This window comes from Vanellus vanellus (assembly GCF_965231255.1).
Source record: "Vanellus vanellus genome assembly, chromosome: 3".
Classification (NCBI taxonomy): Eukaryota; Metazoa; Chordata; class Aves; order Charadriiformes; family Charadriidae; genus Vanellus; species Vanellus vanellus.
Genome location: NC_138907.1, coordinates 41,637,552 through 41,663,830, shown reverse-complemented (window position 1 = coordinate 41,663,830; position 26,279 = coordinate 41,637,552). Strand labels below are relative to the sequence as shown.

At 37.2% G+C, this 26,279-nt stretch overlaps 1 protein-coding gene across 5 annotated transcripts in view; it reads left to right on the top strand.

Annotated features, from left to right (window-relative positions):
- SDCCAG8 (SHH signaling and ciliogenesis regulator SDCCAG8) overlaps nt 1–26,279 on the top strand; it is a 105,384-nt gene that overhangs the window by 48,585 nt on the left and 30,520 nt on the right. For 4 of the 5 annotated variants that reach the window (XM_082480416.1, XM_082480415.1, XM_082480413.1 and 1 more), the window contains 3 exons: nt 4,298–4,425; nt 6,547–6,655; nt 13,301–13,432. In XM_082480416.1, coding sequence (XP_082336542.1) covers nt 4,298–4,425; nt 6,547–6,655; nt 13,301–13,432 — 369 coding nt within the window. Of the gene's footprint in view, nt 1–4,297; nt 4,426–6,546; nt 6,656–11,443; nt 11,574–13,300; nt 13,433–26,279 lie in introns of those variants that run through there. The other variant, XM_082480417.1, reaches the window with a different exon arrangement.

The window sequence follows — 26,279 nt, the reverse complement described above, 5'->3', positions numbered from 1 at the left end:
CAAAGCAGACTGAATAAAACGTTGCTGGGCCTTTGTACCCAAAGCTATTGGCTGAAATCTTTAGAGTTCCTAACTCATGTAGGCTTTCAAGTCCTATTTTCAAAAGTGTTCTAATTGATTTGAGTGCTCACAGGCTAGATTTTGTGAAGATACTGGGAATTAAGTGCTTGGCTACCTCCACAAAACCATTTTTCCATTTGGTATCTAGAAGCTTGTGCTACACGTTTATTTTCAAAAGTACTGGGAGGGGAAGCCTGTTTCCTGTGGAAGATCTGTGGGAGCCCTCAGCTGAGTACTTTCCCTTTTCTGATAGGATTTGTTCAGCAGTAGTTCATAGTGCTGGCCCACTTGGCTACCTGTTATCTGGGAAGAGGTCTGGGCTCAACCACTGGGGCATGTAGTAAAAGCATCAGTGTTAGGCTCTACTGGTCCTCTTGCTGCCCAACTATGAGTGTTGATGCTGAGTTTTAGGACTGGTCATTATTTAGACCAACAGTCTTGTTAGTTCAGATACCTCAAACATTTGGAATGTTACATGCCTTAATTTATAAAGTCCAGTTTAAAGTAAGTGTTTATGAAAACCTAGAATAGTTTTACATTTTTAACTGTAATTAATAAGAAATAGAGATGTCAAAAATAAGGTTATAATGACCTCTTGTGTGCCACTGAACTGAGATAATTGCTAAAATATTTTAATTTGTCCAATTAAGTTCTTAGACCTTACTAATGGATCCATTAGCTTTTTATAAAATGCCACATGTTGATCTCATGGAAAAATCAAATAGTCAATATAGGAAGCATGGTTGCTTCACATCATGGTTGCTTCACATCATAGTTGCGTTGTCAGAAGACCTACTGGCAACCTTCAGTCAGAGGCCTAATTCTACACTGTGGATCATCCTGTGTTCTTTCATTTTGTATTTTTACGGTTACCAAAGCAAAAAGACTCTTGCAGAAATACCTACTGTTGAACTGCATTGTGAAATTCCAAATTTTATCAATCTAAGTTCTGTTCTTTTACAGTCAAAAATCGATGAGCTATTATTTATGTCAAATATGATTCTCGCATCACTAATCTTTACATCCTTCCTTTTTCTTTACTGCAAAGCCATTTGATAGAGAGCAGTCTTCTATTGAAAATGGATCTGTGGTCCAGTTTTTGTTTGTTAGTGGTAGGAAAGGGTTGGGTGTTTTTTTTTTATTAAATTTGGTGACTCAAATTCGGCCAGCATACTTTTATGTTAGCTTTGAGGTCAAAGTGAATTTTCACTGCGTTTTCAGCACGGATCTTTTTAAGTTTGCAAATGATGGCAATTTTGTTCTTTTTCCTGTGCCATAAGCTACATTTTACTGTGCCCTTTGTTTTGTCAAGAATATTTAGAAAGTATAGCTTTCAGTCACTGCAAACTGGTATACGGTTCACTGAGATATGTGAACAAGTTAACTGCATAGACTGCTCTTGACAGGTGTAACTCAGGCTCAAAACAAGCAGTGTTCAGAACTAAAATCACTGGAAAACTTGCACTTCAGAACAGGGCTCAAGCAGAGCTTGAGCTTGCCTCCGTGGGAACGAGTCTTTGGTCGCTTCTGACTTTATGGCACAAAAATGAGTTCAACGCTTCTGCTTTAGTAAAACTGATCAACAGTCCATAGCTTTTCTTTTTCTTAAATCAAGCTCCCCCTTCACAATCACAGTAATTGCAAATAAGTAGCCAGTGTCAAACCTTCTAAAACTCCTGCAGTTGTAGCAGGAATGTAACCAGTAGTTCCTGAAATCTCTTGAGCTGCGTTCTGCATGTTTTATCCATGGTGGATTTTTGTTGGTTTGTGGGTTTTTTGTGGTTTTTTTTCTTTGTATATGTAAAATGTGTTGTGGAAATTTTCTGTAGGAGGGCAGAAAAATTGGACTTAGAGAGCAGGGAAGGTGTCATCTCAAGTTGTGGGTGAAAGACTTGCCACTCAGTTTAGACAGCTTTGACTCCAGGAGATTGACTCTAGGCATCTCAGATATTGTTCTTCATGTGGCACTAGATGTGTCTCAACCCCAAAATTTTCTAGGTGCTAAGACTGAGACTAGTCAACTATCCTTCTGCATAAGACTTACCTGTGTTTTCCTAGTCTTATAGTCGAGCTTTTATCCGCTGTATAAACTCATCTGTTTTCACCCACCCCACATACGCTTTGGCCATAGGGAACTCTGTGTGCATCCATGGTTTCTGAGCTCCTGCTAGTTTGCTCTATACAGTAAGAAGCACAGGTGAGTGGCTTTTTTTGGATGGGTCCCCTTAGCAAGAGAGTGTTTCTGGTGGTAGTAGATTCTCCATTCATTTTGAACTTGCCCGTTTGCATGTGTTCGCCAGGAGGGATCCTAGCAATGCGGAATGGACCTTTACAGGCTTGCCTTGGTAGCTTGAGCTGTGCAGCTTGATGCGTGCTGAAGGCTACCCCCAGCAGAATGCTAGCCAGCCAGCTGTGTGCCAGATGACAGCACAGCACCCAGCTGCACACAACCATCTCACATGAGACAGTATTAAGTAAAGATACTATGCTACTGCCACTTCCTTTAGCTGAAAGTGTCTGGAGGATGCGTTAGGTGCCGGTGCGTTTTTTGGAGCAGTCCAGTGCTCATGACAACTGTCTGAAGGTAGAAGATGTTTGGAAGCGGGGAAGGGGTTGAAATAGACTGGTTCCCAGCAAATATGGAAAGATTTTTCATAGAAATGCTTTCCACGTTTGGAGCTTACACTTAGGAAACGATGCGAGCATCACTCCTTAGGATAGCCCCGATATGGTTACGAAGTAATTGTGAGAATGATGTGATAAATTGCAGTTCAATATATGAAATTTCCTTGAAAAATGTGCTTTGTTTCCTCAGCGCTATAATATTCTTGCTGTCTAAATGTATTCTCTGTGTCAAATCATTCTCAGTCTTACCTCAGAAAAAACTGCCTGTGATTTCCAAGGGAGTTTTGCCTAAGGTAGGGCTTGCAACATCAGGACCAGGAATTAGTGTAATGTGACCCACCATTTGTATTGCTTTGGGGTAAATTTAAGAGAGAAGATTTAACATTGTGTGTGTCACGCTGAGATATTGCAATATCTCGGATGGGTTATTAGGCACCAATCCAAAGGTTAAGTGCAGCAACCACATGAGATGTGGCTTTATCCTTACATGATCTATGCCCGTGTTCTGTTTTGCAGTCCCTTGAAATAGGTATTATCTCTAAAATAAAGCAACACATTTATAAGACCTTATTGAAACCTATCCTAAGCTATTAAATGTAGTTTCAGTAGAAAACCGTGTGCGTGTATGTCATTTGAAATCTAGAAACCCGTCCTCGTATGTGTGAACTGACTGAAATTTTGAATTTGGATCCTAGTGTGCAGCAGATAAATATTCACTACCTTTGGGAAAGTCTCGATATGAATTTGCAGTTTAAGGTCTTTTCTAATTTAAATGCATATATCTATTTGGGTCTTTATTTTCCGTGCTGTTTTTGCTTGGCTTGCATTAAATAAAATGCTTCAATGGAGTGTGGTAGTCTAGCATTTGTTTTGCCTCAGGAGTAGATTGCCCCATCTTGCATATCTGGTCAAGTAAATTGCTCTCTTGCCTGCGTACTTCGATAATAGTACTGGGCTTTAGACCTTCCTGTACAACCCCCCAGTGAGCGGAACCACAAGGGGCAGGGCCTCTCTTATACTAACCGTCTTCTCTATTGTAATGGATGCATTCATCTCCTATTTACATAAATTAATAGTTAAAACTTGTTTGGTTGCTTAAGAAAACTCATTAAGCTTTCAGAGTAGCTGTATTATGAGCACTGTGGCAATCGCTCCCATTGACTTATCTCCTGCTGGTTCACTGGGAACCAGTCCATCTCAGGGTCAGGTCCCTAAGCTTCGCTGCAGAATTAAAAAAAATAGCGTTCAAAAGAAAATGCAAATAATCTGTTCAGTGCAAAGTGGATGCTGGGAAACTTCCTTACGAAAAAGAAGTCGTGTTTAAAATTTGTAAAAATAAAATCGTATTGTTGTCTGAAAGGCTAATTTTTGCTTGGGAAATAGATCATTTTTTATCCATTTTCTACCAGTCACTGGAGAATGTTTGACATTGTAAGAGAAAGGTCAGTTTGTATCACCTGAAGTGGGAGGAGAATGTTTAGTGTGAAAAGCTTGGCCAGATAAATTTTTTTTGTTATTATTATTATTTTGATGTGCTGCTTTGCTTTTTGAATTTATCATCTTCAGGGTGCGATTTTATTTTTCCTTATTTCCTATTTGGGTTTTCTTACAGACTGGAGAAAGAGAGCGTTCAGCAAAGCATTAGCAACGAAGCAAAGGCCCGAGCCCTTCAGGCCCAGCAAAGAGAGCAGGAGCTGACACAGAAGATGCAGCAAATGGAGGCCCAGCATGAGAAAACTGGTAGGTGGTAGGGAAAGATTAGAGCCTGGGCACTCACTCACAAGCCAGGCCCACGCCTTACTGTGAAATGACATCAGGAACACCTGTAACCTTTGGCTGGCCGAAGGGAGCAGATGCTAACTACACCGGAGATTCCGAATTACATATTAGTTAGCGTTTAAAAGAGAAAATGGAAAGTATTGCCCACTGTCTGTTGATTTCAGAGTGCTGCTCTCACATCTGTTGCACCATCTGGATTATGAGTTTATTTACCTGTGTTCAAGAAACGTAAAGCTGAGAGAGACCACAACAAAGTAGAAAAACAAAGGGCTTGTTTTTGGCTGGATTTTCAGGCACACATGTTATATAAAGAAAATAGCATCAGAAGCTCTGCGGGAAATGCTCTGAGCTTACAGTTAAAGTCTCCTGAATAGCATTGAACAGTTCCCACAGTACACACATTATAGCTACTCTAAAAGCTTAATGAGTTTGCTTCGGCATCCAAACTGGAGAAAAGCTTTAGCCATTAATCGGTTCTTAATTCACTGTCGCAGCTGGATGTAATTCACTAGCTCCAAATTGATATGTTCCTTTATTTAATCTTTGCAGCCTCAAACATTTTTAGCATTACCATGTGCCCCCCCCACGCACACCCTCATTCTAGAAGAAGGATGTTTAATCCTTTGCATACTTCGGGTTCTCATAATAGGAGACTTCATTGCATTGACTTAGCTGATCAATAATTTCTAACCTTTAATCTGGAAGTAAAATGGGGTTTCCAAACAAACAAAAAAAGCCTTTTGTTATTGTGAAGTACTGTGCCAACAACTTCAATAAAGGTACATATTATAAACAAAAAAAGAAATTTTTAGAGAGGAAATCTCTAACCCCTGAACATGGAAAGGAGGAGGTGCTTCAGGTCTTATGGAACATGGTCTATTCATATGTTTAATAAAATACCATTTTTACCCATCAGTCCTGCAGTACCTTTAGAAAAATTATGTAGCCCGTATTAATCCTAAGCAGTGTCAGATAATACCTGAGGTACAAGGCACATTTCCATCTGCCCTCTGATTTTCTGCCTTTTTTGCAGCGTTATCACAGTACTAGAGGACCTTTCTATGTGTTCAGGGAATGCAAACAGCTACATTATGGCTGCTGTCTACACAGTAGGAAAAGAAAAGAAGCTCTCAGAATTGTTTTTCCCTACTCTAGCCAGCACATCAGCATATGACCAAGTGTAATTTTGCACAAGAGATGTGTAATTTACCCTCTTGGAGCATAAATTGGCCCAGTATACAAAAATGAAACAACATTAAGGCTGAGTTTGTTTTTATATATCTCTAGTAGGACTAGGACTTGAAAAATTATAGTCATTTATTTTTCACATAAAGAAACCATTGTGTAATATGACCCTACACATATACAAGGAATTTGGGTAACAGTAGTCTCTCTTTCTCTGGTTTTAAAAGCAGAAATCAAGAAACATAATTTTGCAGTATCTTCTTTTTGAATGAATAAAGATGCTTTATTTCTAGGTCATGAGTTTTGGTGCAGCCCAAACCGATAGTAACTGAAAATTAATTTATAAAATGGTTTCACTGCAACTATCACTGGACAATAAATCTGTATCTAATCATTAAAGAGAAAAAAATACATTAATCAGAGTAAGCGCAGGACCCAGTAAATAAAAGAACTGTTTTTTTAAGGAGAGAATTAAATGAGTCTACAGTGTGAGTGTTTGGGTTGCCAGTATATCCTCTGCACTAGTTGAGCAAGCAAAAGGCTGCTAAGGCATGGCTTGCCAATTTTATTCCTCCCAGAGAAGTCAAGGAACTCCCAGCTAAAAAGCAAAACCACCAGATTATATATGTAGCCTTCACGGTGATTCTTCTCATACAAGACCTGATTCAGCGGCAACATGCTTTAATAACTTAGGTTAGCTTATTCTGACATAGAGCCTTTATTTGGTGAATGATGATGTCATAATTCCGTATCCAAGTTGCTGAAGTTTAAAAAACATACCAAAACCGGAAGTATCTAGAGGAAAGAAATTAAGAATATATAAAATTGTTTCTAAATTATCTATGAATTCTATAATTGTAAAATAAATGTCTAGTTTTATCATTTTATAATTTCTAGTAAATGAACTGGATTCATTGCTGACCTCCCAGAGTACATTCATAGCAAAATTAAAGGAAGAATGTTGTATATTGGCAAGGAAATTGGAACAAATGTCAGGAAAATACAGGTTAGTATATTTTTCTTATCCTGTCCCTTTTAGTATTAGGACATGCTGCCTTTTTTTTATTTGTATTTTGATATTTATTATTATTCAGCTTGTCCCAGGTATTACACATCATCTCAATATAATATATGCCACTTAAGAAACATAGATGGATTTTTATCCAGGGTAATTCTAATTTTCTGCTTTTCAGATTGTTTCTAGCTATTACTTCCTATTTCCTAGATAATTCCAATGTAAAAAATGCATACTATTTTCTTCCTGATCTTCATATTCTTAATATGAAGAGTGGAAAATTGTTAACAGAGCTACAATGTGAGTTTGTCTGAAATTATATGAAAAATACTAAATATTTAAAGTTCTCAGCACTGTAGTCTGTCGGTTTATTTATTTACTTAAAGGTCCATTTATAGTTATCTCTGAAATAATTGTCATCAACATGGCTTGTCATTGAAGCTGTGATTTTGCTGCTGCTTGTTATGTGGTGCTCTTGTTAAAATCAATAGCAGGTCTAAATACAAAGCCATTAGAAATTCAGGAACAGAACAAAACCTGGAAGCAATAACTGGTTTAAATAAATACAAAAGTATGAAGGTATCTATTTAAAAGTTTTAAAGGATAGCACTATCTTTTTTTAAAAAAATTATTAATTTTGTAGTCCTATACTAGTAAATCACTTGATTTTATGTTTTTAAGTGTGAAAATAGTCTCTGTCGAAACTTTCTGCAGGGTTCATAATTAGAGTAGTAAACAGGACTTTAGTGAGTTGGCATTCTGCAACTTTTGTAAATTTCATGCAATGTAAATGTGGTAATTAAGGGTAGGATTCATCTTGCGTGGCTTATGGGAAGTAAGCAAAACACTAAGCAAAGATAAAATCGGTTTTCAAGATAGGGTTCTTCTGCTGGGCGGATTTAATCATCCTGTTGAGGTAGCATAACAGGGGCAACACTCACTCAGGGGGAGAGCTCATTTATCCCAGTATCCTGCTTTCAGGAATGGTCAAAGGGGAATGATATAAGTAGATGACAGACATATATATACATTAAAAAAAAATATGATGCTTCCCACAGGTACTGCCTCCACTGCCCATCCTACTTTCCACTGAATATAAAGTGTTGACTAGCTGTTAAGTGGCTGAATTTGGGAGATGAATCCCATCCAGAGCGTTTGGGGAAGAAATAAGAAACTTGAGGAAATGTAAGCGATCTTCCCTTGAAAATGTTGTGAAGGGTACTCGAGAGAGAAGCAAGCAGATCTTTTTCTTCTGAAAAAGCAGAGCTCCTCTGCTAAAGTAATAAAAAAATCTAAATAGATTCAAATCGTATTATTATTCCAGCAATAAAAATGCACACAGACTTTGTTGCTAGAGCTCACAGTCACAGGCTAGTAACTGTAAAAGGATGAAGGAAAGACAGAAAACATACTGTGAAAACACATTATTCTCTGAAAATAAATACCGGAGATTGCCAAGTGTTTCTCCACCTAGCAGCATTAGTTGACTATGTCGAGAACCTGAAAAAGGGAACGGGAGCCCTCCTGGATCTCCAGAAAGTGGTATTTTGCACAAGAAATGGTATCGAAGAATGTATGAAAGCAGTTCTGAGAAGTGGCCCTAAAATAGCTTGAGCTTGCCTTCGTGGGAGCGGGAGCTGCTGCAGTCAGTAACACGAATGGAGAAATTGGTAGGGACAATGAAAGCATAGGAAAATGAGAACAGAAAGGTGGGACTGGAGATGGTGGAAAATGGTAAACTTAATAGACGGCTTCAAAAAGAGATGTGATCAGGAGATCAGACGCTGAAAATTACTTTGGCAAAGTTTTAAATGCATGATCAATACGTATCTTTCAGTAGTACCTCTCCAAAAGGCAATCTTCATGCTCGTTGTCACTGGATATAGTGTAAAACCACAGTTCTGGGGCAGAATGCAGTAGCTTTGTCTTCTGAAAAGAGGTAACCATTTTTGGAAGCTTTTATAAGTCAATTCTCCTGTACGTTAATAAAAGCTGATCATGAAGCAGCAGCATGCCCTATTTGCATGGAAAAGGTTTTTTCCATGTTTTTTGGCTTGGTTTTGGCCTTATCACAAACTGAATTTTGGACTTGGGTGTATATTTTCTTGCTATACTTCTAGAATCTTTGTGCTTTAGATTCTATGGGGTTAAGAAATAACTGTAAGCTAGCAGTACCATTATTTACTTGGTAAAAAACTCAAGGTGTTTTAATAACGGATGCAAGAGTAAGTTGATATAAATTTTTTAGGTTTTGATAGGAAATAAAGGGCCCATTTCTGATCAGAGGTATTTCAAATTTATATGTGACGACTACATATTTGCACAATTTCCGTGGGACGCCTCTGAATTGCGAGTATATTTTTATGTTTAATACAGGCTTTCTGAGAAATCTAAACTGAAGTTTTCTTGTTCATCCGTCAGCTGGAACCATTATTGCGAGCTAGCCCCTACACAGGTTTAGAAAAGCTTCAGATAGACAATGTCAGACGAATTATAAACCCCTCAAGCTGTGCAGAAAGAAGATAGGGTCTGTGAAGTTTTTTATATGCATAGGCATGTTTAAAAATACAGCCCTTTGTTGATTCTTCTCTGTTATTTTGTTCTTTTTTTTTTTTTTCTCTGATTGTCACTGTCTGAGTTTCTAGGTTGTAGATTAATGCTTAACACTACCCACTGTGTATTTGTGATTTGCGTTTTGTAATTAAGGGGAACAATGGGAGTCCATTGGGTCTCGTTATATATAATGGTTGGTTTAATTTGTTTCACTTCTATCTTGTTAATTGTAAATTGATCATTAAGATTTGAATTCTAATCTGTCACCAGGGTTGTGAGTATTGAAGCTAGAGCAATGATCCTGGTTTTAATCACTGATGATGAGAAACAAATTTTATAATTTTGGTACATATTGCAGTTCATATATTTTAACACTGTATTTTATGGTGTTATAAATATTGTTAAATGACTTTTAGTGTAGTTTTACTGTTTGGACTATAATGTATAAATTATATTACTGGTTTGGCAACAGTAGGCATCCAACTGTGTGAGTTTAATTGAAGTAAGGAACACACACCCGGCTGAACTATTTTTCTGCATGTTTGGTTGACTGCAGTCATTGTGCTCAATACCAGGAGTGAAATGTTTGTTGAAGGTAGCCGTACTAAGATGTGAAAGAGTCTGTCTGAAGGATCAGTCGTTAAAATTATAGGCAACAATACTGCGTCAGCAGAAAGTATTTTAGAGCATGTATTTAATTGCTGTACAATTAAACAATTGGTTTTAAGAGCAGCGCTTAAAAAGTGCTACAATGCAAAAGATAGTTCAGATGAATAAAGACAGCTTTGCCACTTTACCGTTCAAAAATCACCTCATCTGAAAAATATCCTGAGACTGACTTTGAATTGTGACTATTTAATGTTTGCTGGTTCTTTGCCTCCAGTACTTGAATGCTTTGGAGGAACCTGTTCATTTTTTTTCCAAGACACGTCCAGCAAGGATGGTAGATAAAAACTTAAATTTGTTTTTAAATAGAAGTTGAAGCTTTCTTGATAGTTGAACGGATTCAGAAGTGTAGAGGGTTTTGTTGTCCCTGTCCTCCCCCCTCAGTCATCATCAATTATTTTTAATATAGTGACAAGTAAATAGATTTCGGCAAAATCTATTACCCATCTACTTACAAGCATGTATTTTACATTTTCATTTTCATGTGATGTTGTAGCTTTGCTCTGTGCTATTTTGAAATAATATTGATTTCATACAGGTCTTTTGAGTGTGTCAGATCTCGGAAGCACACACAGATACGCTAAAATGACTGTATGACTTGTGGGACCAGCCTGAGTCTGCAGAAGTGCAATTCCATGCAGAGTTCAGCTCAGATGGCCCCACTCCAAACGTCTGCACGCATCACTTTCTTCTGAGTCCACCATGGCTTACTACTTGCTCTGTTGGACCCAGAGTAGATCTTGTGAAGCAACATCAGCGTGTCCGTGCTGTGTCCTTTAGTTGTTCTGGATCCATCAGACATAGTGCATAGATTTTTTTCTAAATTACCTCTGTCCCTGGCGTTATGTGTGGGCTACCTCTGAAGTTCAGGACTCTGTACTTTGGCACTTGCACCCCTCCCTCTCCCATCCCTGCTGTGACAGCTTGGGAGCAGAGTGATTCAGAAGCATTTCTTATTATAATTATGGTGGTGTGTTGTTTTTTTTTTTTAACCCAACAATTTTGAAGTTATTTAAATATCACATAGAATTAACTGTTCTATCTTAATCTTTGGAATCTGAGGTGCATGAGTGCTATATTTTAAGATGCAGAGGGAATCTTTGTCAGGTGATAATGAAGCCTCGTGCTGTGCAGTCTTGTATTGGGACCAGTGTTCTCTCTTTAATGCTGCCACACGTGAACCTTTTAACATTGACCTTAATAGGCATTCTGCCCTTGATATGTGCTGTCCTCTAAAATTTCAGTGTAATGAAGTACTTGAATCTGGGTGGCCAGACTCATAGATATTTACTTGGAAGAGACATTGTGTAAATAATATTTTAACTGGAATGTTTTTGTTTGTTTTTTTTTTTTTGTTCAACTGTAATTACAACAGATGTTTTAGGAGAAGAGAATGCAAGTAACACGGTTCAAAGCATCAGGCATTTAGAGCTGTATTTTAGAGATTAGTGATCATGCTACTCATGTTATCAATGAATTCAGTACTTTCTTATGTTTCATTAATTGTAATTTTCAGTAGCATTTTGGCTTTGGTTGATTTGAATCCCTTCATCTTTCCAGAAGGACTTCAGGCACCTTCAAATGTGCTGAAGATGAATAAGTCCCTTCAAAACTTTGAGATTTTTATCACCTTGAAAGTTGTTTCTGCTGTTTCCATGAATGAGACAGCCACGCATAAATACAGAAAAAGAAGCAGGATCCTCCAGCTGGGAAACCCTACAAGCATGATAATTTACAGTATTCCTGTGTGGCAAATGCTGTTGTTGCATTGTGCTGGCAAAAAAGGGACGCAATCTTGAGTTTAGTCCCTGTTACCACTTGGTTAGGCTTTGTTACGCCAGGTCTCTGTCAAGCTGCTCTGTAGTGGAACTTTGCTTTTATCTGCTGATTGTCGTTCTCACAGTATCAGTATCAATACAGACTACATTCATACTGTGTGGTAACAATTGGTCCAATTGACAATGCTTTGTTAGTGCTGACATTTAAGTTACTAGTATTTCTGTTAAATGACCAGTTTAAAAATTCGACTACAGTTACCTTCCTATAACCTCCTGCCCACTGTTACATACCTGTCCAGGAAACTCTCATGCATTTGAGTTTGATGTACAAGTACATCAGCACGATTCTGATGTATTTGTCAGTGATGTTCCTTAATAGAGCTGTAACTCCCTATCTAAATTCAATTATATACAGTCGTCTTCCAAAGTTTCCCATGCTAAGTTCTTTTAAATTCACAGATGATATCGTGTATTGTTCTCTATTTAAACGTGAAAAGATTATGTTGTCATTTCCAGATTTGACTTGTCAGTGTAACAACATGTTTTTGAGGGAGGAGTATTCCTTCCCCCCTGCACTTTGTTGTATTTTTCAGAATGTCAGTTGTTGTTGCATTCTGTAACAGCCAGGAAGGTAAAGTATCTTTCTGCTGTAAATGCAGCATATTTAAGTTTATGATTTAAAGCTATATCTGAAGCTTTTTAACCTCAAGATCTGGAGTGGCAGATGCCATAAAACAAATTTGCTTGCTTTTGATTCTTACTTTCTGATGGTATAGCAGATTCTGACATGTTCTCATTAACCTTTTCCAAAGAGTTAAACTGTACAAGTGCATAATGTATATTTTATCACAATTTAATCTGAGATCTTTTCCTGATATTAAGAAACAGCTCATGCCTTTTTCTCCATGGCCTGATGGTTAGAGATGTAGCAAGTAGCAGTCCCAGGTCATTCGTGGATCTGGTGTCTCTGCTCACCCGCGAAGAATAAGAATTGCTCGAAGTGACTAATTTTCTTAAAGGCTGTGCTGAGTTTTATGTAGATTAGGGTGTGCCTGTATGATATTTTTTCCTTGTTTCTTAAGGTTTTATTAATTTTCTTCTTAATATGTTTTTTTTTTTTTATCTGCGTTATGGTAATTTGGGCATATTAGGTTAATAAAGTTTCTAAAACGGTAGCGCTCTTGAGAGTTCAACCTGTACAGAGCAGTAAAGGTTGAACAAGTTTTCAGTAGCCGTTTTTTAAACTGAATGTTAGCTTTTACTAATAAAGAACTTGAAATGTGTTTTCAAAATGCTGGCCAAATTCTTGCTTAAAGGATGAATTTGCATTTATTGATCTTATTTAACATCAATGCATATTGCCAAATTACATGCCTGTTTAAATTAGGCTGAAATTAGCATAGCCAACCTATGACTGAGTGATTGCCATTGGCATATTTACCAGATACCCTTCAGCATCACGATCTTTTGTCTTAAGATTATTTGAAACAGTGTTTTGTTTCTGAAAGTTCTAGTAGTAGCCTGTTTATGCATTACATATACATGTATGAAATTTTATAAATGCTGAAGCCACATATTGATGGCACGCTGCAGGATGAAATCTGACAACATCCATCATCACTGTGTTTTACTTCTGTAGATCTGAAGTCAACCAGCTTAGTCAGGAAAAAGAGTATCTTCATGGCAGATTGGAGAAGATGCAGAAACGGAATGATGAATTGGACCAACAATGTATCCAGCATGGGAGAATGCATGAGAGGATGAAGTCGAGGTAGGAGGTCCTGTTAATCTGTCAGTATGTGGTATGCTCTACTGTACCTGTTGTGTTGTGTAAACATAAAAATGACACTAGGTTGTTTGAAAGTAATATTCTTTCCTTATGAAAATGACCACCCCTTCCCCCTCCCCAAGCATTCTTTCAAGTTTTTTTTATAACATCTTTTGCTTGTGCCGTTTTGGATAAATAAAAGGAAAGCTTGAACAACAGAGACTTCCAAAGAATTTAAGCCTAGTACATATGTGTGTGGGCTGCTTCGGCTGTTCTCTGCTCTAACTTGGATGAATTGTCTTACCATATTAAAAAAAAAAAAAAAAAAAAAAAAAAAACACAAACCAAACCGGGGGGGTGGTGGGGAGGAGATTGGAGGTTATTCAGTAATATGAATATAGAATACAGATGTGGATTCTGTAATAGGTGTATTTTGGGGGTTTACCATCTTACCTTTTGCAGTAATATTTGACTTGTATAAGCAGGCAAATCTTACTGAAGATCTTAGTAGCCAGGGAACTATTAACAGCTTCCAGGCACCATTAGCCTTTTCCGAGAAGCAGCAACTTCCTCAGGAAGAGCTGGGAGCAGCTACAGCAAGACTAGTATGGAGTATTTCCACTGATACCAATTGACTGTTCTAGCAGAGGTGTCCAGACTGATAATGCTTTGTGCTATGATTTGGATTACATGTTCTTAAAGATCACTGTGGAGACTTTTCTTTTTGGTACCCGAAAGTTCATCTATGCTCTCATGTTCTGTTTTCCACTCCACGTTCAGTTTAACGGGCGCTGGAAAGAGCTTGGGCACAGCTGGGGAGGTAGAGGATAAAGTAGGGAGATGGCTGAGAGGCAACTCTGCAAACCCAATCAGCCAGGCTACCTCTTGTCAGTAGTGAAAGGCAAAGTGCAGTTTAACTTCGTTTGGACCAGATAGTCCTGTCTGGGCAAAATTCTGTTTGATTTTTTTTTTTTTTTTTTTTTTTTTTTGACCACTGACCACCTGATATGAGCAGAGCTTGCATGGATTGAAGCAGCCAGTCTTGGATGCTCAGGTTTTTTCAACTATTGTTTGTTTTTTGGTTTGGTTTTGTTTTTGTTTTTTTTTTTGCTGCCATCTCTTCATTCTCTGTCTGTCCATATCAGCTTGTTTCTTGCAAGCTCTCTATGCATTCTTTTCAGTCATCCAGGGCCCCCTTCTTTCCTCTTCCTTTTCAGATTTCTGTCTGTACCTCATCCTGTTCTTCTGTAACCCAGGATTGTCATCATCTTTTATAGCTCAGAGGACAAAGAAATTAAAAATACTATGAACATGTCCCTAATCTATGTGACCACAGAATCTTTCCGTTCATCTCACCTCCCTTTTGGTTTCTTTACTTGTGGTAGATTCTTAGCATATGGGGGACATGCACTGAGGACTTGGGGTTACTTTCAGGGGAAAAAAGAATTAAATCCTTTTTCTATTTTTTCCCCTAGCTGTTCTTCTCCTGACTTATTAGTATCCAGTTGAATTTAAGACTGCTTTGTGAGATTTTAGGACAACCTTTCCTCTGTCAGAACCAAAGAAATTTACTGGAAAATGTTGCTCATTCTCTGCTGCAGCAACAATGATTATACACTGGAAAAGATTGAAAGCATTAATCCAGAACAGAAAAGTGGTTTGAAAGCAGAGTGGTCATGCTGCAGGCTGTGACTTACCTTCTGCTGCTGTTTAGCTGACAACAAGGAGAGAAAACAGGACAGTGATAGCATTTGTCTTATTTAATATTTTACAATATGTAAATATGGCAGAGACTATCAAGTATTTGAATCAAGGACAGTATACTTTACCAGCATTTTAACAGAGGACTCTTAACATATTTTTAATTATGATCTTGCACTGTATTCATCTAAAATCCAGGTAATAACTTATAAGGTTGATACAGTAAACTGCTTTAAAAATTCGGTGTAATCTAATTTTAGTTTCCATGTGAAAACTGTAGCAGATATTCAGTATCAGTTCCCAAATGCTATAAATCGGCTATGAAGTATTCAGATTTAAGTGAAAAAAAGCAGAAAGTATAACTACTACAACAAATAAATCTCCCAATTCCTTGTATTTATGTTAAAGGACTTCCACCAAATAAAAAAAATGATTTTTCTCTTCTGATTTTGAAAATAGACATCTGACTATGCTATTTAGTAAAGGCAGAAGAACAAATAATAATAATGTGTTTTGCCTCAGATTTTCATCCATCACTCAGATACTAATAATCACAACAAAATAATGTTAAGGATGATTACTTCTCAACACAGTATGTTTTACCTTTGTATGCAGCTACAAATAGCACAGGTCTTTTTGCAACACCATCCTGCGAAGTGGGTTCCTATCTAATTTTCTATCTGTTGTTGTTCTGGCTCTCTTTAGAAAGTTTCTTATATCAAACTGATTTTGACTTAACTTGGAACCTAACATTTAAATTTGAATAATAAGAAATTATGGCATTTGTTTAAGAAGAAATCTCTGTCACTACTTGTGTTCTTCTAGAAGAATATGATAGGCCATGTTATAACTATTTTGCCGAAGGAACAAGATCTAATTGAACAGTCGGAATTTCTTTTAGAGCAACAATATTTTGGTGATTGTGACAGTTGCATTCCTGAAAGTGAACAAGACAACTCTTTCTTTGTCATTCCTATCTCTCTGTCTGAATGTGCTGTATGTGAATATGATCTGGAATAACTGATTGCTTTAAATTGCTATCAACAAAGACTATTTTAAATCAGTCTTTTCAATGCAATGTAAATATCCATACCTTTTCAGTGTGCTTTTGCTCAGTGAAACACAGCATTAAAAGAAGTAGATGTCCATCTGAATGATATAGTTGATGTACACTGTTGGGGCAAACTTGGGTTGAAAGATGTGTGGTTTGCAGGACTAGGGTGACACATTAAGACTGTAGTAGATCTTATGAAGAGGTGTTCATTTAGTGTTGTTAATCTAGCAGCCCTGTGGATCTTTGCTTTAGATACATCTATGATGTTTTTTACATTAGCTTGTGCTTGTTTTGATTTTTTTGCAGTTATGTACTTTTCATTTTAGATAGTGTTTTGTTTAGCTAAGTAGATTATCTCAAAAGTATTAATAAACATGACGTAGGGTCACTGATGTGCCACTGGAAGTGAACTGGTCAGCATGTGTGACTTTATGGATCTGAATCTTGGAGAAATAAATTCTCTTAGGTGGCAAACAGCACATTGGTATAAATTTTCAACCCGAAAGCAAATTTTATTATTAAATTCTTCAAATTCCCATTCTGTAGATCTGTGTTCATAATAGAAATTAGCAAGTAGCAGAAAGTACAGAATTTCTCATAGGACGGCTATAAAGATAGAAAGCTAGCCAGGAGTAAAAAGAATATGTACCAAAAATAAAAGGGTAAGCCACCCTTCTGTTTTCCTTCTGTGCTTCACTCCACAAGAAAGAGATTCCAGAGGAAGGAAAATCCAAGATCAAATTAATTGGGTAACTGTACACACAATGTTGGTTCCTTCTTTACTATCTCTTTTCAAACCAAATTTCAAGCTGTGCGTTTTCACCTCTGTAGCTAGACCAGTTCTATAAACGCAGATCTACTTTTCACAAGCTCTATTCTCTTCCAGTTTGGGGAGCAAGAAGAAAAAGATAAGAATCTGCCTTGATATATATTATTAATGAAACGTATTTATTAAAAGGTAATATTTACCCAAGCTGCCATGGGTCAGGATTTCATCAAGCTGTTTAAGCTTTCACTGAAGTCAGTTAACAGCTCTTGTAGGTACAAGGTTCAATTATGGCTTTGCTTTTCTGCATCTATTCTTCTTCTCATAAAGCAAGCATTTGATTGTAAGTCATCTATTTAGAGAATTTCTTCGGTGGACAGCCAGTGTCTAAATAGGGAAGCATTTAATTTAATAAATCTAGCTCTTTTCTGTGTACGTTTCCTGTTAAAGACCCAGGTGATATGTGGAAATACAGCAAATGTGGAGTAGTGTCTTCAAGCAGGAGAAGAAAATCCTAGGCAATAGCTTTCCTTTTTTCAAGATGAGCCAGCCACGCCTGTACATTTTATCAAGCAGCAAAAAAAGAGCATATGGGCAGTAACTTGTATGAAGTATGAGGGTTTTTTGAAATCTTTTTAAATAAAACATAAATTTAGAAGCTTCTAATGATTTTTTTTTTTTTTTTTTTTCCCAAATATGTTTCCAAACTAAGTTCAGTATATGGGATATATGGGATCCGGGGCTATGAATTTTCTCTAAAACTTCATTTTTGGTGATAAGAGTTGGTATTACTGTTATTTTTGCTGTAATGTGTGTGATCACTGTCCAGTCTGTGTAACATTAACAATAATAATACATTTTATGCAAATTCATATGGGGCTTTTTGTTGTGGTAGCTTTCAGGGGGTGACGGTGTCGCATGTATTTCGACTGTATTTTTGGGAGCTAAAGTTAAAAAGAAGAGCCTACAGGACTGGCAGTTTGGGGCAGATGTGTGTCTATTCCTCAGGCATCAGTGGTTGTAAGTTAACTATAAAAATGTTACAGCCATCTGTGTAACAAGACGGCAGAGATCTGCTCTTGCCTGTTACTATAAATAAGAAGGAGATTTGTTTGACTTCATAGACATTGGATTTATAAAGACTATATGTGTCAAATCGTAACTACGTGCCATGTTGCTGAGATGTGTCTGCAGCCAACTACCTGGGGTGTCTTCCCCTTCAGACATGCTAGTGTAGTGCAGCAACTGTGCAGAAATGTCTGTATAGCACAACATGTGACAAATTGATATTTGTTTTCTACCTATGGGGAAATGTATGATTCTTATGGATAAAGCTTATCTGGAAGGGTAGCTAAAATGGATTCTTAAATGGACCACTCAAGGAGTTAGAGAGAAAATGGGATATTCGGTTTGACAATGGTTTTAAAGGTTTTTCCCACCATTCAATTCCTTCTCGTTGTTGTTACTAAGCGATAGTGTAGGAGAAATCGTGTATGCATGAGACAACACATATATATGAAAACTGAGACTTGTATATTGAGAATATACCAGCAGTTTCAAGTAACTGATACATAAAATCTCAATAGCTGGTGTGCTTTCACTATTACACTTCTGAATAGAGAGTTTGGATTTCTTTGGCAAATCTTCAGTAGAATAATTGATTAAAACTATTTCTTGATAACTCAAGCAATCAAATTGCATTTAAAATGTTACATTTTCTCCCTAAAGCTCTTGTACGTTTTTTGTGTTTTCAAGAAATAGTGATGGGTAGAACAACTCAGTTTTGATCATTGCCTAAAATACTTTTATTTTTTTCCCAGTCCAGTGTGTTCTTTGTTGAATATGTTGTCTTTCATATTTTTATTTTACTGGTAGGTTAGTATTTTTTTTTAAGTACTATTGAGGCAATTGTCACTATCTTTTTACTAGACCAATCATCTGTTTTGAAATGCAATTATAGAATAAAAATGCACTGTATTGTGGCTTTTTAGTCTAAATCCCGTTAGTTTTTATATTTAAAATAGAGATTAACATACATAGTGTTCATAACATCTTTGATATTAAAGTTTCCTCAATGTTTCAAGAGCAGTATGCTCCACTTTCTCCTGAGCATCATGATTCTCATACCCACGTGTCTTTGGTGTGGTTTTGCTGTAACGGGATTGCTGTAACCACAGCAAAACTGGAGACAGACTTGTTTGTACAGCCTTTCATGTGAGGAGGTTTTCTTTTTTGGTTTGTTTTTTGGTTTGGTTTGTTTTGTTTTTACAAAGCTTTGTGGTCACTGTGTCCAGCGTTTTGGTGCAACCAGATAAAACTCTCAGCTCTGTCCAGAATTTGGGGTTATCGCTATTACTTAATTTTACTTAAATTTTACTTAATAGACTCACATCTTAAGTTTAGAAATGTATACTCCAGAGAAGTACTATTAGGAAATAATCAACGGATGATGTGTATAACACACATACACATATATGTTGCAAATCCTGTGAGTCTGAAAGTAAATTTGGCTTTTGTTTAATGATCAGTTGTTTGCACACAGTTCACCTGGTCTGGAATAGAAACTGGAAGTTTACATTCTTTCCCTTTCTTTTCCTCTCCGGTTCACTATTTGTCTACTTACTAAATATATGTTCGTCTATTTCCCCCCCCCCTTACTTTAAATAGATGTCTATATGTAGTATGTATAAAATGCATATATTGTTTATGCTTTTATATGTATATTATTCCCATACTAAATAGTGAATAAGTTATGTAAGATTATATAAACCAGCTAATACTGTTTTTAAAGATTTATTCACCAACTCTTTGAACACTAGACGCATAAAGCAAAAATTATCTTAGTTGTTAGAAAACCTGAAAATGTAAACCAAGAGTGAAATACTGGGTTTTCAGAACAGAAATCACTGCAAATAGCGTGTAAATAAGTTGTTAGCCTTCTTAAGAAGCAAATGACAAACAGAGGGAAATATCTCACCCAATTTTCAGATCGATGTTTGGGGACCTTAATAATGTTCCATAAGATGTATTCTAGGTCACAGAGTACTGTGTTCCTCTCCTGCACTTATCACTAAGTGTGTGTGCATGCGTGTAAAATATATATACTTATATATATAGTTCATATATATATATATGCCTTTGAGAATGTATTGAGCTCCTTTGTAAAAGTCATTAGGCCTCGCTGCTCCAATTTGGACAACTGTTTCCAGCACCACTTATTTTCTAATTGAGATCCTTCTTATTTTTGGTCTGAATTTATTTATTTATTTGTGTTCAGCTTGTACCTACTTGTCCTTGAGCCAAAATTGGGGTAAGTAATTCTTTTGTTCTGCTTTTATTTTATCTGCACTGATAATGCAGATAATTCTAAGATCATTCTAGACAATGGTTGTATCTATTCAGTCCTACCTCTGCTTAATAAGTGAAGTCGTCATCTTTTGTTCTTTTTGCAATAAGCTCTCCATCACCCTCAGTTTTCTGATTGTTGATCTCTTTTGAATATGGGCAATCGGAACTGTCTACAGGGTGTTGGATGAGGGCATTTGAATATCTCTGATGGTAGAATTAATGTGTCTGCTGGAAGTTCCTAACTGACGATCCTATGATCACGTTTGCCTTTTTGACAGCTGCACAACATTGGCAGTTGATAATCCTTCTTTATCCAAGAAGTGCATCCAGGACCTCTTCCTCTCAAGTAAATGCAAGTTGTTAGCAGAGACTTTTGCTATGAACTGAGAATTCATTAAGTCCCTTGTGTAAGACTTTCTGCTACAAAATTTCATCCCGTTTCTGCTGTTCCAATCTTCTGAGTCATCTGTTTGTTTCTGTGCAGTATCGCAGACCTTCTCTAAGCTGATGACATCTCTTAAATTTATCAGCCCGCTCCCACTTTTTGTGCTGAGTCATAATTCAAAATATTCAAAAATCTGTTTAAACTCGAAGAAAACCACTTATAATTCTTCCTCACCTTCAATTGTTCCTGTCGGCTGTGCTCTTTATTTTAGTCAGTTATTTATCAACAACAGCTTAGTTAACAATTGCTAGTGGGGCATGATATTTAATGTTTTGCTGAAGTTACTGTAGGTAAGGTCTATTGCATTTTATTTATCGAAAAATTGGCTGTTAAAGAATTCAGGATTGCTGTGACAGAATCTGCTTGATCTAACATGTTTCAGTTTCTCATGTTTTCCGTTTACCTTCATGTCCTTATATATTCTTTTTCCTTCAAAATTTGTTATAAGCTTTTCATGCATTTGAAGTCATGTTAATGGGCTGATAATTACTGAATTAGCTTCTTAAAGGATTAGTTAATGCTGCGTCTGTTTTGATTGCTTAGCGATGTAGTCAGTGTGGGAAAGAAGGTGTAGAGGGGAGAACTACGGTGTCTGTGTTCACTTTGCACATCAAGACAGCTGGCCACCAGAATTTCAGTGTTTTAGAAACTGGGGAATGATATCTGGGGAAGGGATACCATAAACCTGGGGGGTAGTCAATGCCGCAAAGAAAAGCTAGGTGGAAAAATAGCCAGGTTTGCTTGCTCCTGTGTTGGCCAGCTATCGACACTCTGACTAACACCCCCTCTGCTAAGGGTCTGGTAATTATCCACTCTGGAGGATATCTTCTACTCTGCTACTTTGATGTACTCTGCCTTCACCAAAACAGACATGGGGATAGTTCTTATTCATGCCATCAACTTCTGGGAGTGAAAGCCTGCAGCTCACTAATAGTAAGCTTGTGTTCTTGTCTACCGGGAATGTAAAAAGCCCTGAAATATGTGTGACATAAAACAGCACAACATAAGGTTCCAGGCTGTTCTTGTTACTTTCTGTTGTCAGCACAGTTGTTGGTTTTCAAATTTAAATGTTAATTTAGCATTAACGAAGAATTCTTGATTCTCTCCTCTAAAATGGAGGTGGATAAAGGTGATGTCTTTGACAGCTCAGCTCAGCCTCTCCTTGATATGGCAAGATCTGGAAATGCTTGGCCCTATGCAGATCATCAGTCATGCTGAAAAATACTTGTATCGTTGGAGAGAAGTGTATGCATGGTTTTCCAGTGAAATCCCATTTTATTCTCCTACATTTGCTACAACCCTGCAACCGTTTTTATTCTGGTTGGGGCTTGCTTCTGGTTGCGATATATGATCCTTCTTGTGTTAATCCACCAATTACCCCCTTAACCACTACCACATCTTCTACTTGGAAACACTGCCTTCAGTGCCTGGTAGTAGCACCCCTGGTCTGTGGTGGAGCAGTCATGGACCAGTCTTCCTCACCCCTTTCCCCAGAGATGAGGAATAAAAAGTGAGCAGGCTGGATTGAAGTGTTCCTTTGCCGGCAAGTTCATAAAAACATAGTTTTTTAATGGTAAGAAATAGCACCAAAAAGCACGGGACAGTTCATTTAAGTTATCTGCTAAACGGTATCCAGAACTACAGAATATATGTTTTTACTCAGGATGACAGCCTTTCCAATGTAGTATAAACTCTGGAGGACAACCCTGCCCGTGTTTCTCCAAGAAGTATACACCATTTAACAATCTTTAGCAAGTCTTGATTGTTTAGACCACCTAAAAAAAGAGATTTTTAAAATCTCTTCTTTCTTGTATTGTGTTACACCTGCATTTTTAAAGTTCATTTTTCTGTATTATATTTCTGTGGTATCCTTGTGATGTGTCAGAACATTAAAAAAACTGTTTTCAAATAGCCACTGTGAGACTAACACTATGCAGTCGTTCAGCAGCAAATATTTAGTTGGGATATTTAACAGTAATTGGGATCTTCCTATTGGGCCTTAGGTGAACTCACAATAATTGTAAAGCCTTACTATTAACCCATTTGGCAAACTACTTCAAGCAGTAGCAAATTTCCTTCCGGTTTTGATCACTGCGTATAACCCTGAGATTTTCAGACTAAGGCTCTTTAAAAACCTCCATTCCCATGTAGCGGGGAACTGAAAATGAAGACAGATGAATAACATTTAAGCAGCTTTGCAAGTGTGTCATGAAAATTTACCAGCTCTGTAACAAAAGCTATGCACCTGCCTGCTTTCAAGGTTATTTTTGTAAGATAAGGAGACCGAAAAACTAATGACAATTTATGTTCTTAATATAATGAGGGCAGATTTTTGCAAGGCTATTGCAAGGCAGCTTTTTCCTGATAACTTCGGTGTTTTGATTGCTTCGTCAGGGTCCAGTCCTGCTCCTATGAAAATTGATATAATTGTGGTTGCTCTCACTTTCCCTATATAAGTCTAACCTTCTTTTAAATCTTTGAGTGTTTAGCCTAGATGTGTCTTGTGCCAGTAGTTCCATAATGAATGTTGCACTTAAAGATGTTTTGGGTTTTTTTCCTCCCTTCGTGATTTTTGTTTTCCATCTTTCAAACTAATTGAAAGTGCTGTTGTTTTTGCATTATGAGACTGAAGACTTATTTTTGCACTGGTTTTGTTCTCTAAAAGACACAGAGAATCTTCTTTTGCTGATTTCTTGTCTAACTTAAAAGTATTATTCTTTTCTGGAGTTGCAGTCATATCCATTACCAGTTTGTGAGTGCACTCCAAAAAAGATTGCCATCCTAAAAAATTAAATACTAAAAAGTGGTTGTAAGTGTTTATTGTGCCTTGTGATAGTGCTAATTGGTGGTAGCCTAATAGTAACAGGCATTGTGCTAGTTTCTGGAAATGCTATCTTAATGTGTTATCCCTCAGCTACAAATCACAGAAGTCGTAGTAAAATAGGTGTTATGGAAGTGGCTATAAGGAAGGACAGTATGATAAGAGCTACTTAGCACCTGCATTTCTAGTGTGCTCAGGACTGTTATGTGTGCTCAGGGTGCCTCAACTTAGTTCTGAAATAAAGTAGTGACAGTGGAAAATATGAAAGAAATAGAAAAGGGTAATAGATTATTCTGTATTTGTTTGAATTGTTCTTTGTGAACAGTAAGTCCATATATGGAAAAGCCAGATTCCACCTTTAGTTATACATATGGAAATACACCCTTATCCCAAATGTGGTATCTCATTACTTGGACTTGATCCTGAACGGTCTTTAGAATTCTGATTTGATTCAAGTCAAGGTTGCTAAATGCTTCCAGGTCTCTAGTTTCAAAAGATTGTCTCAGTGGCATGGCTGAAATTACAGTAATCTTTTCGCTGCTTATGTAAAGCGGTGTAATCTTTTTGAGTGCTACACTTGCACTTCCCACACTACCAGGGATTTAGTCTTAGTTTTAGCTATGCGACTTGCATGTAGTCAAAAAGAACTTTCGGGTTTTTGGGTTGTGGGTTTTTGTTTGTTGGTTTTTTTTTTTTCCCCCTTTCCTTGGATCACTTGAGCGGCTGACCTTTTATATATATTAAAAAAAAATATGTGCGCATGTGTATATATGCATGTGTGTATATATATACACACACACAGTCTCAGAACTAAACAAAAGCTCATCTGTAAATTGACACCAAGCACGGACAATTGCACAGAATAAATGTTTGGAAGTATGTGACTTAAGAGCACTTTGACTTTAACTTTTACCATCGTGAAGGCTGCTGTAATCCACTGTGCCTTATCACGCATGTGTTAGATGATGCAAATACTTGTCCTTCCCAAATCAGTTTTATGAATAAAATGCACAAACAAGCTAAGCAGAGGCATATGTATGCTTGGGAAAAGGCTTTCATAGGCTGGGCATAAATGGAATTTCTTCATTGACTTTCTGTAATGTTTAACCCACGTCAATAAAATCCACAGGAAATGTGTCTAACATTTTGTCCTTTTTAAATTTCCATTTTTAATAGCAAGAAGACACTCCAGGCAGTGCATTTCTGGGGGATTATTGCATTTCTCGGGTGGCTGAAGTCACTCACCCTTCAGCCTTGTGCCTCACAACACACCCGAGGCGAGCAATAATCCCCAGCAAGGCACTGCCTGTCTTATCTTATTGCTTAATTATTATACCTACTTAATGCTGCTTAGAACATTGTCAGCTGTTGAGAAAAGGTAATTATCACTAGTCAAATGAAAAACACTTTTTTGGCTGCCTTACGGATACACATTTTACTGGTACCTTGATACATAATGAAGCCTGATAGCAAAACTTTTGCTTGTCTCTTCTTCAAGCCACAGCTGTTTCCCTGCTAAATTCATCCCATCTGTCTCCCCTTCCGTAAGGCTGTAGGCAGTATAGCATAAGTACAGAAGCAGTTCAGTGCTATTTTGGATAAACATAGCTGAAATTTGAATCTTTGCCATTTGCAATGCACACATTTTGTTTTACTGCTGTAAAGAGAGCTGTCAAAATAAAAACTACATGGATAATTTACTGAAATACAGTCAAATAAAGGGATGATCGAAGGGGAAAAATGAACATATAATGCAGGGTCACTCTCCCTTTCATGGTGTGTTCTGAACAATGTAATTGTTGACCTCTTAACATTGCTGGGTTTAGAGAAATTGGTAGTGAATAAGAGAAGTGGAAGCCACTGAATTAGAATATAGTGTGAAGTCTAGATTTCGTGCCACAAAGGTTAATTGTTGCAGGCAATTATTTGTGATAGTGCCCTGTAGAGATATCTGACCAAGGTATAGTTCTTTGCTTGTTTTTTAAGGAGTATAGATTGTGTAAGGTGATACAGCTTGGAAATTAAAACCCACATTTCTATGTGTGACACTTTTTCTCTGGAAATGGAAGGACACCATGATGATCACTGTGAGGCAATGGTCATCAACACCCTCCTTTACTCTTTCCAGTTTTAGCTGACATGGAAAAATATATATTAAAGCTGAATGAAGTCATTTTAATTGAGTTTGTTGTTCTAAATTGGGTTGGTGGTTAGTTACCCAAAGCGTGTGTTTGAAATTCCAGACTTTCTGGACCAAAAGATCCAAATGCCAATAAGGTCTCTTTGATAGTTCACCTTTTTGACTCGAATAAATAGAGATCTGCGCAATATACATTGTTTGAGATTCTTTGAGACGAAACCATTTTAAAAAAAGATCCTCTATTCTGCTGAAATGTTGGAAATCCTATGGCGCCTTTAGTAAGAGAAGGGTTTTGACGACTACATCTTGGCTATGTTTTCCTTTCACTACTCTGTTGTGTTTTATGTGGCCCATCTTGGAGAAGACTGTATTTCATCAGCACTCTGTCTGTATGGCAGGTAAATGCTTATGAGTCTTCTGTAGGAGAACTTTGGAAACTCTTTCTAGGTTAACCCTGATGTGTGTTTGGGATAGTTCCACATCCTGTGAAAGTTAATTCTTGAAGGTTAGTGCTTCCAAATTCATATTGTCTTAGTTAAAGGTGAACAAAGCCACGTTTGTCCTAACCTAGAAGA